At 46.0% G+C, this 27,951-nt stretch overlaps 2 protein-coding genes across 2 annotated transcripts in view; one reads left to right on the top strand and one right to left on the bottom strand.

Annotated features, from left to right (window-relative positions):
* Window positions 1-25,698, top strand: LOC8037628 (XIAP-associated factor 1). The gene is made up of 11 exons (XM_040219124.2): window positions 1-191; window positions 2,626-2,815; window positions 4,263-4,431; window positions 5,808-5,937; window positions 6,188-6,281; window positions 13,292-13,369; window positions 17,664-17,732; window positions 19,187-19,297; window positions 21,369-21,432; window positions 24,027-24,084; window positions 25,484-25,698. Exons 1-11 carry the CDS (start codon window positions 130-132, stop codon window positions 25,485-25,487), a joined length of 1,029 nt encoding a protein of 342 aa, XP_040075058.1. The 5' UTR covers window positions 1-129; the 3' UTR covers window positions 25,488-25,698.
* LOC120847383 (deoxynucleoside triphosphate triphosphohydrolase SAMHD1) overlaps window positions 25,537-27,951 on the bottom strand; it is a 37,488-nt gene continuing 35,073 nt past the window's right edge. Inside the window, exon 12 of the mRNA XM_040219122.2 lies at window positions 25,537-27,601. Within this exon, the coding sequence (XP_040075056.1) occupies window positions 27,356-27,601 (246 nt within the window). The 3' untranslated portion in view covers window positions 25,537-27,355. The remainder of the gene's footprint in view (window positions 27,602-27,951) is intronic.

The raw sequence follows: 27,951 nt of genomic DNA, 5'->3' as shown, positions 1-27,951 counted from the left end.
GTCTTTACACAACTTTTCTCAGCTGACTTGAGCAACTTCAACTTGAGTACAGTTGTGTGGGAACCTCGGTGCTTCTGGCGATTTGAGTTGGACTTATTTTGTTAAGGTGCCACCGAATTTTCCCGCAGGATGTCAAATAGGAGCCAGCCGGAGCAGGAGATGCCGACAGAAGAGAAACTGTGTCAAAATTGGTGAGCTGTGTTGCCGGCGTTCGGACGTCTCAGCGTTCCGGTTTGAATCTTTCGAGTCCTAGTAATGCCGTTCGTAGATTTTACGGCACCTGCAAGAAACTGGGATTGCAATGGCACATTACTGAGCCTCGCACATGTTATCCTCGACTGCAGCTTCAGCAGAAGGCAAACAAATTAGCAGAGCATCAAAGGATCATGTATGCGGTGCTTAGTAACCTTATTAAAAGAAACGAAACCATACACAGGGACGAGGAGGGTAACGCCCACCTATTTACCCAGTCATGCTTCTTTAGTGTGGCGGTGGCGCACGTGCCAGGCGCTTCAAAAAAGTGGTTCCTGCACATGTGCAGTGCTCACAAGGGGGTCAGTATATCAAATGTTTTAAGACCCCCTCCCCCCCTTCACTCCTTCCTTTTATCGCCCTGAAATTTTACACCCCCTCTGAATCTGCCACTGCCTGCATGTTCTGTGCTTCTCATGTCTATGAGCCACTACCTTTTCACAAACGAGCTAATTCTTTATGGACAGAGTTACTTCGTCCACTAGCCAAACCCATATGTTGGTGATTCTCCTGAAGAAAGTGCACACCTCTTCTGTGATGTCATATCAACAATATTGTGACTGCAAGGGCAAATGTAGGGTGGCTACAGTGGATCTTACGCATAAAACAAGCCGAAAAAAAATTGGGGCCTTCACATACCGAATGTGTATGCACTGAAGTGGTCAGTTTTATCATGTGAAATTTCAAGGCGGTATTCTTTTCCTGTAAAAGATGAGACAAACAAACTTGCCAAAGTCAATGGCAAAAATGTTCACAGACGACCGAGTTAGCGATGAATGTAACCTGTCGTGCCACTTTGCAAAAGGTGCAGCGAGCAGATCAACACTGTGTTGTCTGCACACTGTGCCTGGCACAGTGCACGTAATGAGAGCTGTACATCTATACCAGGGGTGGCCAGGCTGACCCGGCCTACGAGCCGCAAAGGAAACCACGAAACATCTAAGAGCCGCCGAAATGGGGGGGAGGGCGCAAAACAAAAACAGCTGCCTAATTAGCGCCACCCCCCAAAGCATAAAAAAGCAGCTTGCGGGTCACAACTGCAAGCCGGTAAAAATAACATTGAGAATGTTCCCGGTCTTTTGTGAGCTTGAACATAACGTCTGTGACTAGTGGAAGCTATGAATGAGGTAAACCCTGGCTTTCTCGACCGTCAGCAAGAAACGATATGGAGGGAACATTTGTTACCTAAAGGGGACTAGCATCAGCGGCGAGTGCCAAAGGCTGCGAGACAGAACATTTCCTCGACCCGAAGCCAAAGTGCATGCATCTTTTGAGAGTCCCTGTTCTTGATGCCTTTCCTCCTATACTCTGTTTCATACTTAGTGTGCAACGCTGTCAAAGCTACTGGCACGAGTATGGGGCTTGATCTCATTGGTCATTCGCACGCATTCTCGCGCAAACAAAACCATAGATGAAGCCACGCGCTCGCGCCAGTAGCTTTGACTGCGTTGCATGCTAAGTATGAAACAGAGTATAGGGTGGGTCCGGCAAACTCTCTCGAACAATGAAAGAAACATGATCTGTTGAAACATGCGAGTGAAAAGCGGTTCAACTGTACGTATCGGGGCAGAAGGCTGCCAAACCGCAAGCTGTTCTTTATTCTGAAATCCTTTTCTTCTTTCCTGGGGAAATGCGGAAAGGGGCGGAGGGGGGGGGGGGGGGGGTCGGGTACTTTTACGAGGGATCCGCGAGCGCACCGTGACCAGCAAAGAGCCGCATGCGGCTCGCGAGCCGCGGTTTGGCCACCCCTGATCTACACAGTGTGACTACAGTACTACAATGAGTCTGTACCTCACACTCCTGGTTGTGATCGTCATCTAGCTTTCTGTCCACCAATTAATGCTGGAACTGCTACAGGGATCCTTTTATTTTTCAGATAGAAAGTACACAAGTGAAGCAAACCTCTGTTTTAAGTGCAACAAAGGTTTTAAATGACAGACGAAAGGCAATATTGCCAAACTGCAGTGAACACCGGTTGCCCTAACAATGCATAGCATGAGCCATCTTGTGGAAGTTTTGAAGTTTGGGCAGTTTATGTATTGGTGCCACAAAGTGCATCAGGGAACCTCCACTAAAGGACTGGCGATTAGCTCAAACCAGGTGGGGATACTTGTATGCTAGTGGAGACCTTTCTTATACCTGATAAAGCCGTGATGCGTCAGGAAGGCCGGCGGAACACATGGAGAGGCCATGATGCTGGTTGTCATATGCCTCATTGGCCTGCATTCGTGCGATGATGAGTAGTAAATATGGTTTTCGACCTAACCAAACCTACTAGTTTATAAAAACAAAAAATTCCGTTTACTAATTTTTGCATTCCCAACAGCCGTATCGTACTATGTCGGTGGTTCTTCTGTCCTCGTGCCCCCCCAGCCAGCGCCTGGTGACGGCCCCCAACTTCCTAGTGCACAGCGTGCACTGCCAGAGGAATATAGTGCTGTGCCCGGAGTGCTCCAGCCCTGTTCCTCGGTCAGGTTTAGAGGAGCACAGAAGGACGCATGCCCCAACACGCTGCCCAGACTGCAAGTGCTGTGTGGAGCTGCAACGCTTGTCTGAGCACAAGGTAGGTTCTGCATGCTTGTACAAGCCCTGAACCCCTTAGCCCCAAGGTCTGGAAGTATGGGACGTTGCAACACATTTCCCTAAACGGACTGTATTTTTATGTGTTCCAATGCAACAAAATGAGCTGTGTTTGTTTGCATAGCCAGTCCAGTACAGGATGAGTGTCACATGACCTTTGAGAGGGGCGCAGTGACCTGCTATTTCCAGGTTTGAAAATAAACATATCTGACAAAAATCTGCCTGATTGGGTTAGAATTAAGGTCCAAAAAAAAATATAGCTCCAACCATATCTTGAAAGGAAACCCGACGTTTCGAAACCAGCTCGGTATCTTTTTTCGGAGGTGGCTGAAAGTGCATGGAGCAGTAGCAACTCCTAACCTCGTCGTCATAAATAAAAAATAAGAAAAACATTTTTTTTTTTAAATTTTATGGAGACAGTCATTTTTCTAGTTTTCTCGGCGGGTCATGGAGACCATGTGCGTACACAGAGGGCAAGGTGCCGAGGGATCTGTTTAGGTTTCCTGGTGTGTGCTAGATTTGCCATGACCTCAAGAAAAGCCTTTTCGGATACTTTGCTTTGTGTCAATCACGTGTGTGTTTGCGAAGTCGATGTGATGGTCTGAGGTATCGCAGTGTTAGGCGATGGTGCTGCGCTCACTGTCTGAACTTTCGTACGTCCTTCTGTCGATGGATTCGCTCAAGAAAGTTCTTCGTCTCGCCGATGCAGGTTGCGGGGAACTCTGTACATGGAATCATGTGTGCCACGCCCTGTGCTCTTTATTCTTGTAAACAATCTTTGAGTCTGTGCATGAACCTTCCCGGTGTGGACACGGGCTTGTGGGCCCCCAGAAAGAAGGCGCACAGAGTGTGGTTTACATGATTCCATGTGCAGAGTACCCCGCAACCTATATTCTCGAGACAAAGAGCTTTCCGAAGCAAATCCACCAATACAAGGATGGTGTGCGGAAGTTCGACAGTGAGCACAGTGCCATTGCCAAACACTGCGATATACACCTACCTAGACTATCACATCGACTTCGTGAACGCGCACGGGATTGACACAGCCAAATATCCAAACAAGGCTTTTCTTGGAGTCATGGCAAATCCAGCACATGCAAGGAAACCTAACAAGGTACCTGAATGCCTTGCCGTCGGTGTATGCATGTGATCTCTGGGACCTGACGGTAAAGCTGAAGAGATGACCATCTCCATAAAAAAATTAAAAAATCTTTTCTTAATTTTAATTTTTTTTTTTTTATATGCTGCTCTGCATGCTTTTGGTCACACCTGAAAAAGAAAGCGAGCTGTTTGCAAAAACGTTGAGTTTCCTCTCAAGATTTGGTTGGAGTTATATTTTTTTTAACTTCATTTCCAGGTTCATTATATGCGGGCTCCTGGTGTTTGCCCATGCCCTGTGCTAGAAATGTTCTTTTCGTCATTCGTCTTAGGAGAATGACTGTGCCAAGCGGCTGGTGACCTGCGAGTTTTGTGAGCTGTCCTGTCCGAGCGACACCATGCCGGATCACTTGGAGTACTGCGGCAGCCGTACTCAGGAGTGCTCCGGCTGTGGGCGCCTGGTTATGCTTCGGGACAGGCAGCATCAGTGTCCCCTGCCCGGTGTGTCCAGTTCTGTTGTCCCGTCCAAGCGTTTCGCTTGTTAAAGCATTCTGGCGGTGCAGGCCTTCAGTAGAGTGACTGAACGTGGCAATAGAAAGACTGCTATCCTGTAATGTCTGGCAGAACTTAAAAAGTAAATTGATGTCATGCTAATCTCCTCTTGCCAGAAGTCAGGGGCAGTGCCTTCAGCATAGCTTACTGATATGCAACGTTTTCGATAGCATATACATAAACTGCAAAGTGAGTTTTGAAAGCAATTGAGCTGGTTGGGTTTCAGTTTAATTTGAAAGCCCCGCCAACATTTAGATGCCGCACCTAGTCGGACAGCTAAATGTGCTCTTTCGCTTGCGATAGGTTTCTAGGGCTCGCTTCAGACGCGGAAATTTCTCCCAGCAACCTGATGTTGCAACATCAGCAACATGAGCCCCTTGTGCTCACACGCAGCAACCGGATTGCTACGATTCAACATTATCATCATTAATTATTATTTTCTTGCACTATTTAAACACAGTTATGCGCCAGAAATATATATTCTTATATCTAAACGGCATTGAGAATACTAACTTTCTGAAATTATTTATTTCCAAAAACTGTCCATTTCAAACCAGAACCAAGTTAAACCCCGCCTGTTGTTGTCATCACCGCTATCACAGGGATGTCACTTGACAATATAGCGTCCCTGATTGGCCACTGCTGCTTCAAATGTCTCCGAGTTGTCTGAGTTGCTCTCCCGTTTCGGGCCAGACTCTATCCCAGCAATTCATGTTGCAGTGCGAGGATCTAGGGAAAGCTAGGGAACAACTCACCAGCAGCCCTGAAATAGCTGGGAAAATTTCCCTGTCTGAAACGAGCCACAAACTTGTCGATGGGGCAACAGCCTTGTTTAAGTTTGGTTGGTTATGTGGCTTACAACCTCAGTTGCTTTGCCCCAATATTGTTTTCGTTTCTTCCAAATATGGTTCGATAACCCTGTGACTTTAGTTACCTTTGTACTGAATTGGGCTAATGGGACATCCTCGTGGAATGGCCCACCAGAGTGGCTACTGGGCGGCATTTGTTTCCTGCCCCTCTTTTGCTACTTCCGAGACTTGTGGCCTCTGGATTCAACCAAGCCCAGCTGCACAGATTATATGTAGCCGAGGAATGAGTTTTTACTTGTTTGTTTCAATCTGAGGTGGCACCACCTTACGCATGAGCAGAGACTGATGCTCGTTCCACGTTTTTTTAATGGGAAGTGTCTGTTCTGGGCACTATTCAGGCAGAGTGAAGGAATAATTTTGTGGTACCTTTAAAAAGAAATGGATGGCTGACCCAAAAGCTGGCACCCAGCAGCCGGGCTCATTTCTGCATGCCGGAATCTTGAGTTCACTTTACAGACGATGCGGACCATGTGTCGGAGCAGCTGGACATCCTGGACATTTCCGGACCGGACGGAGACGACGATGCTTACGACCAGCTGTGGCTCCCCCCACCAGAGCTCCTCTCCAGGGCAAGCTCAGAGTCCAGGTGCGGAGATTGGCTCGAGTGCCTCCATCTCTCCTCGCTAGCTTCTTGGGCTTGAAGCTGTCCTGCTGCGCTGTGAACGGCTTTACCCGGTTTTGCAGCTTTTTGTCAGGCATGTGAGGAGTGCATTAGATTGGCAGGGAAAGTAAAGTTTCACGAAAGCTTCCAGTGGGCTAAACTTGGCATACAGTACACTCTAACTCGGCATTCCCACCAAGCGTAGGTCTTGCTGCATTTCCCATCACATTCCCAGCTCCGTGCCAGATCCGTACCCCCCGGAGGAAGTGCAGCTGCCTTGCGAGTTTTGCTCTCTGCTCTGCCCCATGGAGGACCTCATTTTACATCAGGTGGGCACTGTCCTCCCCCTTGCTGGGACCTCTGGCGATACACATTCTCAATGACACGCCCTGTGGAAAAGGACACATTGTCAGTCGCCAATAAATCTGCAAACTGTTTAGACGACACCTGCAATTTGTGTTGTCCCTTCCCTTGAAGAATGCTGTCCAAAACATGTTCCAGGCACATCTGCTATTGCCATGTTTAGCATCCTGCGCCACCCACGCGTCAGTGTCGCTGAAGGAATGATATGGGCTGCTGCAGACCCGGCAAGTAGTTGTAGAAGCTTCGGTGGAGATGCTGAACAGGCACAGGCCATGCTGTCGTTGGTGTGTCCTAGTTTGCGGCTTCTGGAGTTTTTGTTAATTTGCTAGTGGCAGTGCAAGCTACAGCTATGTATCTACATTTGCCACCGTGCTGTCGTGAGGGTTGTGGTAGTCTGCAGTGTTACACTATTGTGATGTTACCAGCTGCAAATTGATGTAGCAGAGTAAAGGTGCAGTAGATATGCCAGTTGTATGGATGTTCAAAGCACGTCCCATTTTTTTTTTTTTTAAAGTAAAGTAAAAACAACAGACGGGACTTGCTGTGACATTGGTTAACCCAGTGTCTCAAAGCAGAGTTTACTTGAGTCAAACATGGAAAAAAATCCACTAATTTCTTTCAGCTTTCGGTTCCTTCAAGATGTTGGCGGTGTGTTGTTTCTTCGACGAGCTTCAAGAGTTAGAGACAGATCTTCCCCACTACAAGATTGGTTGGTTATGTGGCTCACAGCCTTAGTTGTTTTGTGACGTACAGCCCCAGTATTGTTTCCTCTTTGTCCAAATTTGGTTCGATAACCCTGTGACTTTGGTTACTTTTCTACTGAATCGGGCTTTGCTTACTTAAAGAGACACTGACAGGGTATTTTTGCTCGCCAAGGTTTTTATTTGTACATGACATATGAGAGCCCAACTACCCAAAGAACAATCTGAGGCTCGAAATTTGTTTTCTTTCCCCCGGAAAAATGCTGATCGAGAATTGGCCGGTTTGAGTCACGCTCACTCTCTTCTTTGTGGTCCCGTACCGTTTTCTATGATTTAGACACAACCACCAAATATAATTGAAGCTATTAGTCATCCACTCAATGGTAAAAATAGAAAATAAATATCATACCTATTTCTTGCGGCTTCTAAAAAACAGCAAATACATTGATTAAAAAAAAAAAAAAAAAGTTGCACAGCCACGTGACTTTTGTTAACTGTCTCCTCCCGAAAGCCAGCGTCAAAAATTTGCCTCGTGTGAAGAAATGCTAACCCTGTGCGATTATTTCAAGAGCCTATCCATCCTCATCATCAACTCACTGACCGACCAATCACAGCATTCTCTTCATGGACACTCCTCCCACCCTGCTCGACCCTCAAGTCGTGCACCACTTTTGCAGCTACGTTCTTCAAGGAGCACCCAATCTTGCTCGTGTCACCACAAATTCGGTTCGAGAGCAAAGCCCTGAACGCAGCCTTATGGTTGGTCGGGAAACAAGAGCGGGGAACACTAGTGATTACGAGTGCTCCTCCGAAACCCACCGGCAGTCACATGTTTTTCCTAAAAAGGCAGACTTTCAGACTTTGAATTCCTTGTTGACAAAGGAGCGGAAGTCTGCATTCTTCCTGCACGTTCCGCTGACAAGGGCTTTGCCCCCACCCATCTGCTACCTACGTGCAGTGAACGACAGCAGCATCCTTGTCTTGCAGGCGAAGATCCCTCACTGTCGAACTGGGTGTCCAGCGTACGTTTTGTTCTGTTGTTGCATCAGCTAGTCACGCTATTCTAGGTGTAAACTTTCTATCCCACTTCACACTCTTGGTTGACAGGCACACCAGAAACCCCGTCGATCCTACCACCAGACTCTCCGTGACCAGTAAGCTCTCGAGAATTTCATCCTTCGCTTTTACGGTGGAATGCCGTGTGCAAGCTTAGAAAGAGAATTCCCGACTCTGGCTACGTCCTCTGATTGGACTGAGCCTGCGACACGCAAAGTGGTGCATCGCATCATCACCCGCGGCCAGCCGACGCATGCCGTTCCCCAGCGGCTATCTCCCGAAAAGCTCCAGATCGGCAGGCAAGACTTTGAACACATGTTGGAGAGGGGGTTGTTTGACCGTCCTTGAGTCCATGCCACTACACTTGCATCCAAAGACAGCCGGCGACTGGAGGCCTCGCAAAGACTACCGTGCACTGAACCTGGCCACACTCCCCGACCGCTACCCCCTACCCAGCATTCGAGACTTCACTGTCAACCTTAGAAGATCCACCATCATTTTAAAGATAGACCTCGCAAAGGCATATCATCAAATTGCTGCAGCCACAAAGGAAGGACATCTCGCAGACCACTGTCACGACGAAATTTTACCTGCTTGAGTTCGCTCGTGTTCCATTTGGGCTGAGAAATTCCACACAAACCTTCCAGAGATTGACATCGTTTCCTTGGGTTTGGTAAACTTTTACCAACGCTTTGTACTACAATGAACGCACTTTTTTTTTTTCTGAAAAATCTATGCAAAGTTGGGGGGGGGGGGGGGCGTTCATTATGCGAAGTAAAATTTGCATAATGAATGGACCTTTTATTCCTAAAATCGACGTAACTTCTCATCTCTTTGCACACGGCGCGCGACTCCAAAACCAAACTGCGATGTACAAAAAAAAATAAAATGCTCTTCATGATATTTTTTCTTGCTTCGGTTTTTTTTGTTTTTTCCCCTGCCTTTCGCAAGTTGTTTTGTTTGCCCACGCTGCCCATGCATTCGCGACCTCGCTGCACCAGGATGGAAAAGTGCGTTCATTTCAAGGGCTTCCCGCTTCTCTTTCCAAAGTGCGAGGAGGAGGCGAGGGCAGGATGCCTTCATTATGCACGCTTTGCTTAGGCGAGGGCTTCTCCGCTTCTCTTTCTTATCTCCTGGCGTGTGGTGCCCCCTACCCAAAATCCAAACTGGGCTGTGAAAAAAAAAAAAAAAAAAAAAGCTCCTCTCCATGTTTTTTCTTTCTTGCTTCTGTTGGATCTTTTTTAATTTTTTTGACGCCTTTTGCAAGGCGCTTTGTTCGCCCACGCTGCCCATGCATTCGCGACCTCGCTGCACCAGGATGGAAAAGTGCATTCATTTCGTGCGGGGGGGGCGGGGGGGGGGGGATCAAAATTTTGACGTCACAGTTGGGGATGCGAGTGAAAAAAAAAAGTCCAAACTTTGAGAGCCAACTTGGGGGGTGCGTTCATTACGCGAGTGCGTTCATTGTGTGAGTAAATACGGTAGATTGTGCCACCATCCTTGGATCTTTTGAAGACATTTTTAAGCAATACAACTCTTAGACAGCTGCATTTTCGTGGACTCGAGGCTGACGACTTGTTCAGAGCTGCCAAGACCGCTTTAGCTGATTTAGTTCTGTTGGAACATCCACAGCATGGTGCTTTCACAAGCAGGCATGGTAGACGTCTCGGGAGTCTCCGTTGAAGCTGTGGTCCAACAGTAACTTGGTGGAGCATGGAAACCACTCGGGGTCTTCTTGAGGATACTAGGGAGTTTTAGAATAACGTACGCAATTTTAGCGCACGCTAGCGCTATTGTATTAGCGCACGCGACGCAGGGGAGTTTTAGAATAGCGTTTCTCCGCCGCGACGCAAAAGCCTAAGCATCTCGCGCTTGCGACGCCACCAAGATAGTCAAATTTTTATTTAACGCACGAAATGATGTAACTTTAAAAGAAAACGAGTTTTTTGGTCCAGAGTAGTATTTTAATTTGTTTAAACATGAGAACACGACGCGAGCGGTTGACCGGTCGTGTCCGCTTGTGTCGCCTCGGCAAGAGAGGTCTCGTGTACTGACCTTCGCACATCGTTCCTTCGCCGTGAAATGTTCGCGCGTTGCAAGCATCAAGTTGCCGGTGATCGCTGCCAAACCGAGTACAATGTCGTCCTGTATTGAAAATTGCAGTCGCGAGGATGCCGCCGACGTCGCACTCACGACGCCGCCAAAGCAGCCGCCGACATAATCCTGGAAGCCGCCATTTTTTTCAACTGTGCTCGTCTTGGCTTTAGCCAACTTCCCATCACGAATCCTCCTTGGAGAAGCGCAAAGACTCTTTGCGTACGCACGCTATTTCCGAGAAATAGCGCGCGCTAAAATTGCGCATGCAAAGCGCAAAACCTGGTTTGCGTTCGGAGCATGCGCAGTGGCGACGACGCTATTCTTTGCGTACGCAAAGCTTTAGCGTGCGCTATTCTAAAACTCCCTAATGACCGACATCGAGAAATGCTACAGTGCCTTCGGTCAGGAGCTACTAGCAACCTAACTGGGTGTGAAGCACTTCTGTTACTTCTTAGAAGGACGCAAATTCGTAATCTTCATGGACCACAAGCCCTTGACACATGCTTGCCAGACTACCAGAACTGGATATTCTCCAAGAAAGGTCAGACACCTTGCTTTTAAGGGTGAATTTTTTTTACAAGGGTATGGCATGTCACAGTAGCCCAGAACATCCCTGCAGACCCACTAAGTCTCGTCGCATCACTACACCTACCAGATTTCTCTCGGGGAGCCAGGCTGCAAGAGCAGGACAAAGAGCTCTGGCACTTGCTCAGGTCATGAACGTCTCTACAGCTCACAGACTTTCCTGATTCCTCGACAGGTGTCACCGTCGTATGCGACACTTTTACCGACAGGCAACACCCACTTGTCCCTGCAGCACTATGCCGTCGAGTTTTTGGCTTCATTCTCTTGCTCCGGATTTCAAGCTTCTTGTTGCAGAGCACTATGTCTGGCCGAACATGAACATCGACTTTCGAAAATGGGCTCGAGAGTGTTTGTCGTGCCAGTGCTTAAAATAAACCAACACAGTGCAATTCCCCTTACCAAGTTCATCTCTCCCGACCACTGTTTTGAGAAGGTTCACATCGACATCATCGGACCTCTATCATCGTGCAAAGGGTACCGATACCTCGTTATTGTTGTTGATTGGTTCACCACTGGCCGGAAGCGAGCCCATTCAAGACATCACGGCTGAAACTGTCGCATCCTCTTTTGTCGGCACGCGGGTTGCATGCTTCAGAACACTCGTCGAGGTTACCACGGACAGGGGCCGACAGTTCGGATCGGCACTCTCCAACGTCTCTCCGAGCTGCTGGGAATGACGCATATATGTATGACTTCCTACCATCCTCAACCCAATGGTCTCGTCGAGAGATATTGCCGCCAACTGAAGCCCTAACTTATGGCCCACCGAGAGCCCATCTGATGGTTGGAGATTCTTCCGATTGTCCTTGGCGTTCGTGTGGCCGTCGAAGATGACCTCGTTTGTTCTCCAGCCCAGCTCATATGTAGCACTTCGCTCTGCTTGCCAGCCAAGTCGGCAGCACCTTTGGCCGCTGCAACAGTGCTTCCCAAAACCGATACATACCTATGTCAAGCGACTAGAGAAGATCTTCAAACATTCCCCCAGCACCCACTCGTTCCAAAGCAACCACTAAACCTTTCATCACCAAAGACTTTCAGGACACCACACACTTTATTCTTAGAGCAGATTTGTTTTGATGCCCCTTCCAGCCACCGAATACCGGTCCACATCATGTACTGTAAACTGTCATTAATTCAAACTTCAGAAAGCCATGAATTTTGTTTGAATTATCGGAAGTTTGAACTAACAGAAATTCATCTAAATATAATGCAAGATAAAATTGTGATTTGCCATATGAATGGCTACACATACAAAGCAGATGTTTGATGATTTCCTCTACATAGGCCTTCTGATCATAAGCAGGTATGCCACACAACAAACATTTGTGAAATGTAGGGCAAGTTTATTTATCCTTCAAAAATGTTGTTTATTTTTAACTGTTTCGACAGCACATGACAACTCAAAACAAGTTTGTTAATCAGGTCAAGAAGTTGTCTAATGTGAACTATTAAGCAGAGGACATATGAGCGATGAAAAACGTGCATCGTGCGGCAGTTATCATAGGAGTTTGTGCGGATGCTGTGACGTGGACCTATTCCATGTTGCCACATCACAGTGCCCGCGCGAGTAGCTATGGGCAGTTCTGCATGGTGCCCAGATTTTCTTAGCTCATGATGCCCTGCTTGAGCCCCGTTGGGTGCGCTTCTCAGCAAACATTGGTGCACTGCAGAAAAGCAACACCCTGGGAAGCAAGCTTCGCAGGTGCTGCCTCTCTGCATTGCACCGGAGCTTGGAAAGATGTGCACTCAACGAGGCTGGGAGAACAAAAAGTATGGATTACACGAAATCGCCATTCGAATTAAGTGGCTTATGCATACATTAAAAACATAATGGGACAACCAAAATTTTAAAATTTGCTTGAATTAACTAAAAGTTAGAAATATCAGAGTTTGAATTATCGCGAACCTACTGTACTCGCGAGAAACGAGAGAACTTTCACTATTAAGGTTAATGGGCAATATGAAGTGGTTTCGACGGACCGTCTCAAACTGGTCTACATAGAGCAACATTAAACAATGCGTGTCCAAGTGAAGGCGCCGCCCTCATCTAAGCAAACGATTCCATGTCCTCATCATTGGTTTGAACGGAAATAAGTTTGCTGGAGCGACTCCGTCTCTGGAGGGGAAATTATGTGACAATGCCGATCTTTACGATTGGACAGCGCGTGCCGAATGCGGGCCGGCGCATGCAAAACGTAATGCATCAGCTTTACCCCAATCTTCATTTTGTGTGGCTGCGTTTCTTTTTTGTCCGCTACAAGCTAATGCTACAGCTCTCTCATCCAGTCTGGCAATAGCTTCCTATGAGGCTCTTTAGTGTTTTCTTATACTTGAACCAAAAGTAGCTCTTGCTAAGACATGAGTTTATGTTTGTGGTACACTTTGTTTACATGCTGTGCCTCTGAAATGATCTTGTTAATATGCTTGTGAGGAAAGGTGGAAGAATAGGAATGAGAGTAGACCTTATGATTGGGGGTCTCTTCAGGTTGACTGGCATGTTTTGAGTGGCTCACTGTTTTGCACGTCCTTTACTGCAGTCTGGCTGTGGCCCAATGCAGCAGAGGAGGGAAGATTATTCTCCAGAACCGCTACCACCCGAAAGTCCTCAAGAACAGGTGCCTTGCCCACTTTGACCCTGCAAACACTTGCTAAGCTTTCTCACCGGAATATAGCTTGTGTTTGTGTTTTTGTGACTCTTTGTTATGTCTTAGTCTCTTGGTTTATTAGCCAGCGTTTTCAAGGTGGTAACGAGGGATCACTTTGAAAAAATTAACGGAGGGATCGAGCTTTTTAAAAATCAGAGTCCTTGCATCTGCGACCAATGTTGTGAATGGTGCTCAGTTGTTTTGTTTACAACAAACCCCAAGCACTTATGATAAGTGCCTTTGATTTGCAGTGATCATTCTTAGTATCAATTGGGAAGTTATACTGTCATACTGTAGGGTGCTCTTCAGACTTTTTGCTTGTGTGAAAATACATTTAATCGAAAAGCAAAAGGGCATGAGAGAGCAGCTATAACTGCATGCTGTGCTCCACTGGACTGCCCGATTTTGTAGTCATACACGCTATGTGCAAATAGTGATTTTGAGCTGAAAGTGAATTCGAAGTGAATAGTGGTTTGGGTCGAATATTTTCTAAATGAATGTTGAATTGTTTCTCTAAGCCTTTCACTACAGTTGCACCATACTTGACCCTTTGACGGTCGGCACCTTACATGTACAGATGTGATTACACATTTGAAAGTGCGCGCCTAAATGCAAAACGGCGCACGCTGCGGGAACTGTTGCTATTTGTCATGTCTTCGGTAAACTATAAACATTATATTTGCATGGTGTTTTGCTTTGCTGGGGCTATTCATAGTTTTGCAATTAGATGCTACATGCACGTGGCACGCACGAGGTCATCGCTTTGCATGTTGGCTTTTCCAACTGTAGTGGCAATTGGAGCTCTGGTTATTTCGATTCAGACTTCTGACACTTCTCAGAGGCGAATTCAGAGAGTCAGAGCTTACCATTCGGTAGAGCAGATGTGTAAAGTACCTCAGATTCAGAATCTGAAGTTGCTGGAATGTTTCGGAAGCTGATGTGCCAAAATAAAACTAGTGATGGACCGAATCTGTCGAACTTCAGATTCGGCAAAGTTCGGCAAATGCTGAATTTTTGAAGAAAAGTTCGGCAAAAATTCGGCAAATGTCTGCGCACGCGCGAGAACGCAACGGGTCCATGGATTGGAAATAAATGGACGCCGTGCAGTCGTGCGGTCACCATCGTGCAGTGTAGTACAACCAACTGTTATGGCGAGGTGTGGAGGAAACAACACGGTAATTATGCGTTTGTGAGCAAGAGTGGTTCTCTTCAATAATTTCTGCCTCAAGAGGAGGAGATCGACCAGTAATTTACACAGTCCACTGCGCAAGTGACAAATGATAGGGTACATTCTGGATAACGTGATTTGACCTTTTCAGTGATGCAATGAGGTAGTTGAAACATTGGCTGACAATTACTCTAAAACACTCCTCGCAATTATAACAATTCTGTTTTTGGCTTAGTAGTGTGTGCCAAAAACAAAATATATTTTTTCGTTAGTGTTATTTCGCGACTTTCATGTATCTGCATAAAGCTAAACACAGAACTATAATGCTTGACGTTGCACATCCGTCATTCCTAACTCCACATTTCCCTTGCGTCCGTTTGTGTCCTAACACCGGAAACCGGCATTTTAAAGGTTAAAAAAGCAAAGCTTACGTCAAGTGACTCGAACCGAAAAACATGCATATTTACAATAATATTGTTATCTCTTCTGGTGAAGGCTCAGCAACCGTTGCACTCATTTTCGCGCACAAAATGGTGACTCCCAGAGAAAGCAAGAAAGCTGCGTTATTGCCTTCATTTTAACAATGTACCCACACTTGCAGGCTTGCGCTGATGATGCCTCAAAACCGAAACGCTCGTAGCGTGATTCGTGACTGCGCGACGCTCGCTACTACCCAACCTCGTTGTCAGGCCACTTCTGCAAGCAGCGACTGAAATTGCCAGTAAACACACAAGAACGACACCAATACAATTATATTGTAGAATATCACCTTATTTAGTAATAACTGCCAGAAAAAACTAAATATCAATGTTAAGTTTGGTAACAATGTATTTTTGCCGAATCTTTAGAAAAGTTTGGCTTCCCAAGATTTGGCGCCGAACTTTCGATTTGGCAAAAGTTTGGCCCATCACTAAATAAAACCAAATGGAAGAAAAGCGACAACTTTTTGCCTTCAGTATTTCTGTTCGACGCTTCTAAACCTGAACACTTTGCAAGTACTGTACGTGCTTCTGCTGGATAATTAAGAAAATTCTGCGCATTGACCCCTTCCTTATATCCTATCCCTTTGGAAGCAAAACCCTACAACTGGGAAACATCTTTTGGGAAAAAAAACTCGACTGTCCAAGTGTTAAGAAAACCCAGCTGAACTCTTGAGGGTTATCCAAGTTTCAACCTGTCCATTCCCCAGCTAATTTTATTCCAACTACATTTATGAACTATGGCCTCAGAAAGTCTGATGCCTACATTGGGATAGCAAGTAACATTGAATTTGACAAAAAATTAAACCTATAGAGATGTCCACCTATACCTAATCGAGGGAAGTTATAAATCTTGCTGTATGCAAATATCCTTTTTCAATTTAGAATTTAAAACAAAAACACGAATGATGATTGCCGGGGCATCTCTGCCTAACAGAACATGTAGTCTTGCATAACAGCCCCAGTTTATTTCGAAAATTTTACTGCAATGCCGGTATCAACATTCACAAAGTTTCCGTTTCGTTTTAAATACAACGAGCATGGACGTGCAGCATCCCGCTTTGAAAGCGTGCTTCTCCCCTATGCATGCGACTACAATATTTGTACTTTTCAAAATCTTGGGGTGGGTTAGCCCTGTTGAGTGTGCTTCTTAGCAAGCACTCACGCACTGCGGAGGAGCAACACCCGCGGAGCTCACTTCTGCGGCTGTGGCTTCTCCGCAGTGTACTGGTGCTCGGTGATGGCCGATTCACACGACGGACTGATCCGCAAATGGACTGATCACGTGACGACATCTCCGTCCTTCTTCCGTCTCCCAAGCGCATCCACACGAGGGAGACAACGAGCAGACGCCAGCGAGGACGAACCGAATTCGTTCGCTACCTCACAGTGCCGTGAAACTCCAACATCGCACCGTGACACCTTTGTCCAAGAGAGAAATCAGCGTGTGCTTCCGTGATAAAGAATCGTAAAGCTAAAGCCGCAAAGTGCCACTAGCTTTACTAACCCAAGGCATGACAATGACAGGCATAGTCCTGCTCAAGAAGGCTTTGGCATAGAAGAGACAAAGTTCTGGGCTCGCTGAGGGGCGTTTGGAGATACCTTCGCACACTCTGCACTCGTGCACAACACTTAAATACACCACAGCCACAAGAAAGGTCTTGCTCGGTGAAAGGCTGATTGGACGTGCAAGAATTATTGCGGCGTGCTAGACAAGTTTTGACGGAAGCTTCTTGACACAGGACTGGGGGGAGTACCGTAACTTGTGTCGCGTCAGCCGGGCAAAGTTTCTGCAATTCCTTTCATGCGTGAAACCAAGAATCGTACGACAAAATGAACCAGCAAACGCACAAAACTCAACGATGTGCCATTTTTGTTTTAATCATCTAAAATAAAAAAATAAAAAGATAACATTGTTGCCAGACTAAACGCTTTTCAAGTCAATCTCCCTAAAAAATCCGCGAGTTAAAAGGTGCTCATCTTTATTAGTCCGCACGTCAGCGAACAAGGCGTGTATCGCAAGAATCAGTGACGTGAAAGTCACATGGTACACGGTCATCGGACAAAAATCGTGATTCCGTCCGTTGTGTGAACCGGCTATACGAAGTGTGCTCAACAGGGCTAACCTGCTGCCATCACACTTAAAATATGTGAATATCACAGTTCATTTCGAAGCGAATATGAATATCTGCCGTATTATTTAAAACTACTTATTGAATATTCGCACAACCTTAGACAAATGTACTGCGAGCTTTCCAGCACCAAGTTTCGCAGAATAGACCCATGTCCTTTTCCTTTGGTTGCGGGGCTGACATTATGAGAACTTTCTGTTCAAATTTCATTGTTTCGTTTGAAACATTGAAGCTGCAGGAAATGACATGATTAGACTAGACATATCTATTTGGCACCTGGGCTTACCAGCCACATAAAATTGCTATCTTTTCCATATTATAAGCAGGATTACTTTGAAAAAAAAAGGACAACAAGACAACAATGTCTCGTTGTCAACGATGCCCGTCATCTTCATCTAATTGAGATGTCTTTTCTTCGGTGAATACATTTACTTGATGGTGACTTGCCTGTCATTCTACCTGCAATGATTTTTTTTTTTTTTCAGCTTGTGGATATGGGTCCCTGTGAGATCTGCGACAAGTTGTTGCCGATGCACAAACTTCACTCGCACCAGGTCAGTCAAGCAGCACTTTGGTTTGTCAATTGAACTGCGTTTCTCGTGCCAGCGACACACGCTGTTTGCGTGTCCGTTGCTTGCTTCTCGTTCCTCAGCCGACATTCCCACATCCGACACGCACGACTCCTTCGTCCGCTTCCGCCATAATAGAGAGCCTTTTCTAGTACTTTCTTTAGTGCTCGGACAGAAAGGAACCCGTGGCGGGTTTTTTTTCTGTCCGAGCACGATGTTTGGAAGTTTGGGAGCTTTCGAACAGCAGACAGACCTCCAGTATGGGTATAGTGCCTGGAACGTGTCTCCTAGTGGCGTGTTTACCGCAACCTTAACTGTGGTCCCTCTATTTCCACCTGATGACATTGCAGTAGTGTCGTGCCGTCGCCTGCCACGATTCTGGCAGGGGTGCAACAATGGAGGGGAATGGGGCTAGCGCCTGTTCTGCCGAAGGTCGCTCTCCATCTTGACGGTCGACGGCAACACTCCAAGGCTCGCAATAATTCAAACTCTGATCTTTTATGCTACTGGTTAATTCAAACAAACTAAAACATTTTGGTTGTCCCACTATGTTCTTAATGTATTCATAAGGCGCTTAATTTGGAGAGCACTTTTGTGTATTTCATACTTCTTGTTCTCGCAGCCCCGCTGAGTGCGCTTCTTTCCGAGCACCGGTGCATTGCAGAGAGGCAACGCTCCCAGAGCTTTCCTATGCGAATGTTGCTTCTGCGCAGTGCGCCGATGCTCGGGGTGTAGCACACTCAACGGCTCAAGCAGGTCTCACGTGAGCGTCTTATAGCAACGTGCATGGACGCATGGCACAGGCCCACAAAACAGTGTCCGTGCAAGTTGCTATGAAAACTGCCGTGCAGTGCCCATGTTCATTGCACATGTGCCCCCCGCTTAGTGGTCCATATAACTTCTTGGGCCCGGTGAACACGCTTAATTTTGTTTTGAGTTGTCACGTGCTGTCTAAACAGTTCATGATAAACAACATTTTTGAGGGATAAATAAATTTGTCATACATTTCACAAATGTATTTTGTGTGGCATACCTGCTTAGATCAGTAGGCATATATGGAGGCAAGCATCATATATCTGCTTTGTATGTGTAGCCATTCATATGGCAAATCACAATTTTATCTTGCGCCATATTTAGATAAATTTTGATAATTCAAACTTCTAATAATTCAGACAGAATTTGCTGCTCCCTGGAGTTTGAATTAACGAGAGTCTAGTGTACTTTTGTCGGGAGTTTCACGCCCAGCCACCAGGATTGCAACCTCCGACAGCCCGACACTCCGGCTTTTGTGATGCTATTTGTTGCTCCTTTTGGGCCACTTTTGGTGTACGGGCAAGAGAGGACGCTAAACACGCCAGTCGAAGACTTTCTAAGCTGTAAAAGGGTCCCTGTGAATGCGGAGCATGCACCAGAAGCTCTCTTCGCTACCCCCTTTTCAGTTGGGCTGCATTTTGGAACCTGGGCAGCCTGCGGAGCAGGAAAGAGAGGGGGGCCTGCCTTGCGAACTGTGCCAACAGTGCTTCCCTGTGGCTGCGTTGGCCCGTCACCAGGTATTCCCGACGATGACGAATAGACGTTTATTAGCATGCCGAGGAATGTCCCGGGGACTTCAAACGACGAAAAACGCGGGTACAGTATTGTCTGCAGAATAAGGGTAGAGAAAACATTCGCAACTGGCACATAGAAAAGAAGAGAAAAATTTATGAACGAATCAGCACTCGAATGCAGCCGTTGTTATAAAATGGGTGTCAAGACATGTTCACTCAAATCCGACTGCTTGATCAGGACCGTCTGCCTTGAAACCTTTGTAAATCTCTTACGAGTGAACACACTGCTGCCACCTGTCGGCTAGCCTTGGAACACATGGCAGTCCCATATATTTCCTATTTCTTTCGTGCATCATTTTTTTTTCATCTCAAAAACCCATCATCCATATTATAAACAGCAATCTCTCAGCTACATTTTATCTCTCAAAACATTCACTCTGGTGAAATGCAGTTCCAAACTCACCGCGTAGATGGCAACGATGCGTTCTCCCATCGCGAGAGATTTTAAGTGGTTTTAAGGCACACGGTCCTAAGGTGTCGCAAGTTTGCATACGGGCCTTAACCGTTGAATGCATGAAAACCGAGGAAAAAAAGAAACAACCTAATATATGTCCCTATTACGACAGTGCCAGTGATTGAAAAATAATAATAAAATTGTTTATTTTCATGCCCCCAAAAGACAGTCGGTCAGTCTTCACTTTGCTATATGTGGAAAAGTCAATGAAAACTTACTTTTGGTAGAGAAATGGAGCAACTAACAAGCATCAAAATGAAATTCCTTAAGTCGTGTGCTAAGACTTCCCAACTACTTGTGGAAGTGAATTGGACGTTTTGCTTGGAGGCAAAAAGTCACCATGAATTTCCAAACATGGATTTAAAATGTCTGCATTAAACTGGCGTGCTTGTATCCCTATATTGTTTCTTAACTTCCAACATTAAAGGGCAACTCCAGTCAATTCCAAGAGACTTGAGCTCGTGGTTGATTAGTTATGTATCCTGAGGTAGTAACAAACGGTTCTACGTCATTTCTTTCTAAAAAAGTAATATTTTCCGTGCAACATTATTCTGTGTCGTCACCAACATGCTCTAGCCATGTGGTACAAATTGTGACGTCACGCACCAGGCGGCGTGGCGCACCTCGGCGCAAGGGCAAAAGTGTTGTCTGCTGCAGTCGAAATTCGGCCACACCAGACGACGCCCGCACTACCGCGGTCGCAGCTTGTGTTTTAGTGCAGAAAAAGGAAAGTTTTCCTAAGGGCTTGTTTTTAAAATGTTAGTAGAAAGTGAAGTTCAGTAAATCACACGTAAATATGTCGCAACGACTTTGAAGTGTGCCACGCTCAACGTCGCAAACTGGCTCTCCCGGACACGACGGACACTGCTTGCGATAATGCATGGGAGCACACAAGTGCATGCGCGTTCTGCGAATCGCGGGGCCAACAATGAACGTGCTGCTAGCACTGCCTGTAGGCTTTGCTTGAGAAAGTGCAAAACAAGCAAACAAATCTCCGAGCACGACGTAGGTAGCGCAGGATGGGCTGCGTTGACGCAGTGATATTGAGTGCGCCGTTGGCTACGCCGCGCGTCGCCCGCTAGGACAAGCAGATTTCGGTAATTTTGTGCAACGTGTACAAGTGGAAGTATGCAGGTGAGCTGGCTAGGAAACATTTTAAACTCTACCCTTTTCCACCTCAAAAAAAAAAAGAAGTTTTGCATATTGTCCTTACGCCACGTGAAGTAGTTCTTACGAGATTTGGTTGTCGTAGGATGAAGTGATGCTTTTGGCGTTTGAAACGTGTATGTCTTGATAACATACGTCTAGTCTAAAATGCATCCAAATATATCTGAATTTTCTACATAAAGGGGGAATTCAGGAATGCTCCACAAGGAGCTGTACTTTTTTTTTTTAGCTACAGTTCTTGGAGGTGAAATTGAGTATAGGTAAACCCCGAGACACCGAGAAATAGGATTTCATTTCTCCGTGTCTCGGGGTCTAGTTTGTGCTGAAACATGTCGAGCCTTACTGCAAATGTCCCACTGTGGCAGTGTAGCGAGTGTAATCGTTATGACCCAGGCCACCTGTGACCTGAGTCCGGAGGAGGCGCTTCTTTCGGACGAGCTGTACCCTGCCATGGCTGGTAAGTATTTGTTGTTCTGGCACAGTCATCAATTCATATTTTAAAACATGCTCAGCCAAGGTTCTGTTCTGTTTCTTATTCCACAAAATGCACAAAATCGCATGTGCCAACTCTCGAAGATACCTGAATTCGAATAGAGGAATGTCGTTTCCATCTACGGTGTAGCTGTATTAGTTTAAAGCTGGTGCAAATCAGAAATCACGTGGCATATATTTAGATCTTGCTGTAGCTAGTATAGAACGAACAGCTGGGAAATTGTAGGTGGAAGCTTGAATCTGCTAGCTTTTATTGTTTTTCTTTTTCGTTTTTTTTATTCGCATATTCTTTAAAACTTTTTATCTGGAGAGAAAATTTATTTTGCTTCGGTGAACCTGTACGTAGGAAAGTTGGCGACATTTTTTGGGCGATTTGTGTCATATCTCCCTTCAACCCAACACTGTTTTGTTTGTCTTTTTGAGGACACTGAGAGAATATTCATGAATGTCCGTGCATAGTGTCATTATGGAGGGTGCATATCATACTAAACAATATCACCATATCACGTGATTTGTAGGCATGGGAGAATAGAGGATTTTGGGTCCGAGTCGAATTCGAAGCGAATAGTGATTTTGGTCAAATAATTTCGAACCAAATAGTTTGAAGAGTACAAGCAAAAAATACCACAAGATATGTTTAAGCAATAGTTTTATATTTGTCCTTATTTGGTATTAGATATAATGTAATTGTTAATTTCAAGTGTATTGAGTTCGCTAGCACGAAACGGTCGGAAGCTTGTGCCACCTGGCCGTAAATCCAAGCCAGAGTAAGTGAAACCCGTTTATATCGAACTCGCTTAAAAACGTCTACCAGTTCGATATAGCGGGTAATTCGATACAAAAGTTTTAATGACTGACTCTCAGAAATCCACTTTCAGCTGAAATATTACACAATGCATCTTCTGCTGCTTTTTCAAAATTGCATACGCAATAACGATATTTTCCTACGCTATCGACGGACTCCAAAATGCTGAGGCCGCTGCCTTCTATATTCCCGAATTAGCGCCGAACTATGCCGAAAGCACGGAGCGCGTATAACGGGACCACCTTCTCCTGCAGAGCGCCGTTTTGCTCTGCAAGTTGGCTTTCCCCTAAAACAGGTGGCTGTGTTGGGGCAAGCCAACTAACAAAGCAAGCTGGCTTTTTTTTGTTTTTTTTCTTTCTTTTTTTTTTGGGGCGGCCGCGTCAATTTGGAAGAAAAAATAGGGAATTGTAGTAGACCGTTTTTCTCCTCCGCTACGGTATCAGTCAAGAAAACGCCGCAGCTGCGCATTGGCGCAGCCAGTTTTATCTGCATAGTTCAAGATCTTGTGGCGGATGATGGAGCGCTATCCGGGTGCTTAGCGGGCAGCGGAGCACCTTCTCTCCGCAAAAGATATATTTTCTTTTCTTCCAAGCAAACAACGCGGCCGCCCAAAAAAAAAAAAAAAAAAAAAGCCAGTGTGCTTTGACAGTTGGCTTTCCCCCAATGCGGCCACCTTCGTTAAGGGAAAGCCAGCTTGCAGAGCGAAACGGCGCTCTTCGCAGTTCGATATATCGGTAGAGGCTGCTATTTTTGTTTGATGCAACCGTAGTTTTTGCTATACATTATCACTGTAACATTACTGTGCACAAAAATTGTTCGATATAAGGAATAATTCGATGTAAACGAGTTCGATATGGTCGGATTTGACTGTATTTAGAAAGGTCGAATAATTCTATATTGTCGAATAATTCGATATTGTCAAATACTTAAATTCAATTCGAAGTGAATGCCGAATAGAACAGAATTCGATTGGCTATTCGTAATAACCGAATATTCGCCCATCCCTAGTGATATGACATCGCGGAGAGTCAAGGGCTGTGGAACGGCGGGGAAGCATATAGGCGACCTCGTGACTATTGCAAAGGAAAAGAAAAAACATCTTTAGCCCTTCCTGCCCCTTTCGTTCCAGCGACACTGTACGTAACATAGTCATTGTTTTGTGAGTAACCCTAAACTTTAAGCCCATTTGTACAAGAATGTACCTGCAGTACTTTAATATTCCGAGAGATAGCCCACCTTAAATTGAAAGCAAATCGGGTGAAAATAAAAAATAAACTAACTTCCTCTGTGCAAAAAAAAAAAAAAAAGTTGAAAGAATGTTAGTTTTAAATTGTGACCCACAAGAGTTGTGATCGCAGAGAGGGATGGTGTGTCAAAGATGACTGTCCTTCCCACTCAGCAATGTTTGCGTATCTCCCGCCGTGGCCGAGTAACACCATTTCCGCCGAGGTCACCATTGACCAGTACTCTGCAGTTATACAAGAAGTGGGCTATCTTTCGTTGTTTCTTGAAAGAATGGCGAATCCTGTCAGAAATAGGGGATATTACGACAGCTGTATCTTTAACTTAGTTTTTTTTTTGATCAGCGAACAGCTTGGCTGATTATTTTTCAAGAGCAACTTTCACTTTTCCGTCTTGTTCCCCTTCGACTTCTGTTTACGTTTTTTCGAGAGGCTCGACTCTTCCCGATTAATTTGGGGACTCGTTTGTGGGAGGGGTTGGCACTGCCGAATGAGCCTGGTCATGCATTCCAGGAGGCCAGTTGCTGACCGGACAGCGGTGGGAAGAGGGCGGCCACCGGCACGACGCCAGGTGAGGGCGTCCCGCCCACGGTTTATTGCGAGCTGAGGGGACCCCGAAACGAAAGCTGCAGGGATCCGAGCGACCCTTGCTCACGGTTCAATGTCTCTGGGTCCCCTAAAGTGGCCACTGGTTGCAGCATTGTTGTTCTTGTTTTTTCTGGTTTGCAGTTTCTGTGGCTTATGCACCTCTTTACATTAAACCTTTGGCAAGCCCGATGGAGCAGATCATTCGTTGCCAAGGGATAATTTTTTTCACTTTTGCTACACTAGGGAACAAGGTCGGGAGAAGAAAGAAAATGGACACTGGCAACAAAAAACAGGAGTGCACAAAATATGAATTTTTTTCGTATTTTTCTTAAAACAGCGCTTGTGAAAACAAGGACTGGTTCTAGTTGTATGCTTTCTGAAAGCATAGCGCATTTTATTTTAATGTTGGGCTCCTACAAAGAGTGTTTTCCCGTAGAAACCGAACTGCAAATTTTTGCAGCTGCAATGCTGCGAGGGCAGTTTTTAGCTAAAACGGTGCTAAAAGCCTGTCAGTTGAATAGTTTCCACTCTTCACTTTCAGAAAGAGCCACATGCCAGGTTGAGCCAAGACAGCAAAAATATCTGCGTGTGAGCAACATAGCTGCATCACCTGTAAACCAAATCAATACCTGGTATTGATTTGATTGTTTTGCTTCCTTATTCCTTATTTGCTTCCTTATGTGAATGTGTACCCCACAGCTGTCATAGCCCATTAGTGGTGAACAGTATCTGTAAATAAAAATGCTTAATTTTAGGCCGTTACTGAAATACCTAACCCCGTGGTAATACATACAAAACATAGCGCTATTCTCGAATATAAAATTTTACGTCAGTTTCTGAAACTTAATTTTTCAAATTCGTGAAATATTAAGCCCACGAAAATGGTTGTTTGCTGTATACTTCGTTATTGATGAAAATGGCCTGCTAATTTTTCACAAAGTACTTTATTTATAACAGCACTATTAGTTGTTTTTTTTTTTTGTTTTTTTTTACAATGTTTGCATTGCTTTGTTATTAGACTAGACAACACCCATGCAGTTTATTTTAGTTCACAGCCTCTTTTTGCCACAACAAACTCAATTTCTGAGCACTTCTTTTTAGGGATTACATATTTAGGGTTAATAATGAGCAAGTCTCACACCTTGTAATAACGGTGCAAGTCGAATATAGGAGACTGCTTCCAGGGCAAGCACTGGGGCCATTACCAAGCACTGCAAATTCGTACTGAGGGATAATAGTTTAGCGTTGAATACAGGCTAACTTAAAATGGAGGCACAGCAAGATTGTTTCCGGCCAGAAAGCATACCTGGCATTTCTATAGCTTAGCCCCAGAATATTTGTTGCTATCGTAAAGTTCTCATTAACTACTTTGTCTCTTCCAGGTAGCACCTGTGATACCAGCCATGCTTTCAGCCGAGGAAATTTAGGGGTGTGGTGCCACCTCAACTACACTGTGCCAACTTATACAAGAAATAGTCTTCGACGGTCACTGCAGCATCCAGCTGGCAAAAGAAAAAAAACAAACAACACACCTAGTCAGAACTTCTGGCCAGCATGCATCAGTGATATCGTTGTAATAAACCAGCGCTTTCTAAAATTGTTTGTTGTCACTCACTGACAAGTTTGAACTGGGGGCGATCTCGCTTTCATCGGACCATGCGTGCTCTTGCATGTTGCAACTTCTCGAGATCACATAACACGGAGCTCGTGCCAGATGTCGAGGGCACCCTTCCCTGTCCATGCAGGGTGTCTCAAATAGCAGCCAGGCTCTTTAAATCGAATGCGAAAACCGGTTTCTCAACGTATCGCGGTACTATTTTGTGCAGCATTGCCCCCAGATGGTGCATTTTTTTCTATAAAATTTGCAAAAGGCGAACTTGGCTGAGGAAAAAGTAAAAAAAAGAAAAAGGCTTAACTTGTATGGAAACGCAGCAAAGCCACCGGTCTTCAAACATTAGGGCGCCGTTTGGCACGGGAGACGAGATGACGCAAGCGGTCGCAACCCCAACTGCCGCCAACGAACGAGCATAAGGCTCCGAAAGCCGGCATCAAATAGCAGACATACTTTTCGACTCAAAAGCAGCGTGGGTTCCGCAGGCGGCGACAGACGCATAACCCAAAACGGGTGCGGTAACTACAAGGAACTGCAAAGCAGACGACACAGGTACCCCGAAAAAAACAGTCAAAATAACCCGACAAACCATTTTTTAATCTATTGTCTGTCCATTCAGTGCGTTTTTCTCGTAAGGATGATAAAATCGTGCATTGGCAACTGACATCGAAAAAGCTCATGCCGCTTTTGAGTCGAAAAGTTTGTCTGATATTTGACGCCTGCTCTCAGTGCCGTATGCTTGTCTGTTGGCAACAATTGGCGTCGTGACCGCTTGCACCATTTCTTCTCTCCCGTGCCAAGCAACACCCTATAGTTTGAAGACCGGTGGCTTCGCTGCATCTCCATAGAGGTTAAGCCTTTTTCTTTTTTTACTTTTTCCTCAGGTAAGTTCGCTTATTGCAAATTTTATAGAAAAAATGCACCACCTGTGGGCAATGCTGCACAAAATCGTAGCGCGACAGGTTAAGAAGCCAATTTTTGCGGTCAATTTAAAGAGCCTGGCCGCTATTTGAGACGCCCTGTAGATATGCGAAGTATCTGCAGTTCCCACACCACACTCTTTTTGTCGCCAACTTGAGGTCTTTCGCTTCCGGGGACTACCGATATACAAGCAGCGTGCCTTCGACGAAGACTCGACTGTGTCGTGCGAGCTCGAACCGTGCGCAGTCGAGGGCGGCCAGCCCTTACTGCCGGTTGGGCATTTGAGAACATCCTTTTCTTATTCTCTCTAAAGTTTGTTTCGCTCTTACGACAGACTGCGGCAGACGTTACAAGCCAATCCGGTGCCGCAAATCTCTCCCGTGACTCTACGTGCCTTGCACGTTGCCGTGTCCTTCCCGAAGGTCAACACGACGTTGGATGGGCTCCAATGGTTTGTAGCATCCACCGGGGCCCGTCGTAAGACGAAACAAAATGCAATAGCTGCATTGCCAGTACACCGAAAATGTTTGTTGCGTCGAAGCAGCAAAGTGCCGTCCGGTCCCGGCTTCCTCCACACGAGAAAACGACCGTCATGAGGATCCCAGCAGGCGCCCGTAGGTGAAGAGCTCCCACGAGTAGAATCGGACGTTGCCACAATGAGACGCTCCTTTCTTTGACTGTTCTTAGAATCTTCTACGCGAAAGAATGACCATTGCGGGGTTCACGTTGGCCGTCCGTTGGTGCGGAACTCCTGTGAGCAGAGCCGGATGGCCTCTGCGAGGTCCTCCGCAGGAGCAGAGCGCAGCAGCACGTGCCAGCGGGTCTCCTGGAAGCTGGCGGGCAGCATGGAAACGGCAGGCGGGGCCAACTGGTCGACCCGCAGGGCACGGTCGGGCCGGTCTTTGGTGTAGAAGAGCACCCTGCCCACAGGGTCCTGTTCCTCGCAGCCCCAGTGGATCTTCACCAGCTGCAGGGCGGCAGTTAATAAGAGGGGGGGACAGTAACCATACTTGTTTCAACGAAGACCCTTTTTGTTTACCCTTGTTCCCAGCCACGTGGTTCGCATACCCAGTAATGCAGAAAGGAAGTAAAACGAGCAGCATACCGCACTTTGGAGCAGGAAAACATAAAGGAGGCAAAACAAGAATGGGTGACAGTCGCAGTTATGACGTGAGCACTTTCCAGGTGGTGGCAAAGCAACACTTTCCTGCGTGTCGGAAGTTCCGCCGTCCGGGATAGCAACGGCCGCATGAGGAAAACCTACAGGTCAAATTTTTCTTCTTTCCGGCACCATTTTTAAAAATTTTGAGTCAACCT

Source organism: Ixodes scapularis, unplaced genomic scaffold, assembly GCF_016920785.2.
Source record: "Ixodes scapularis isolate PalLabHiFi unplaced genomic scaffold, ASM1692078v2 PGA_scaffold1__304_contigs__length_218370807, whole genome shotgun sequence".
NCBI lineage: Eukaryota > Metazoa > Arthropoda > Arachnida > Ixodida > Ixodidae > Ixodes > Ixodes scapularis.
Note: the sequence above shows the minus strand (reverse complement) of the source record. Positions and strands in the feature narration are given on the sequence as shown.

Coding starts and splice junctions, on each gene's coding strand:
- LOC8037628 (XM_040219124.2), top strand. CDS start 130: ATGTCAAATAGGAGCCAGCCGGAGCAGGAGATGCCGACAGAAGAGAAA. Junction 192..2,625: donor GAGAAACTGTGTCAAAATTG/GTGAGCTGTGTT, acceptor GTGCCCCCCCAG/CCAGCGCCTGGTGACGGCCC. Junction 17,733..19,186: donor ACAAACTTCACTCGCACCAG/GTCAGTCAAGCA, acceptor CCCCCTTTTCAG/TTGGGCTGCATTTTGGAACC.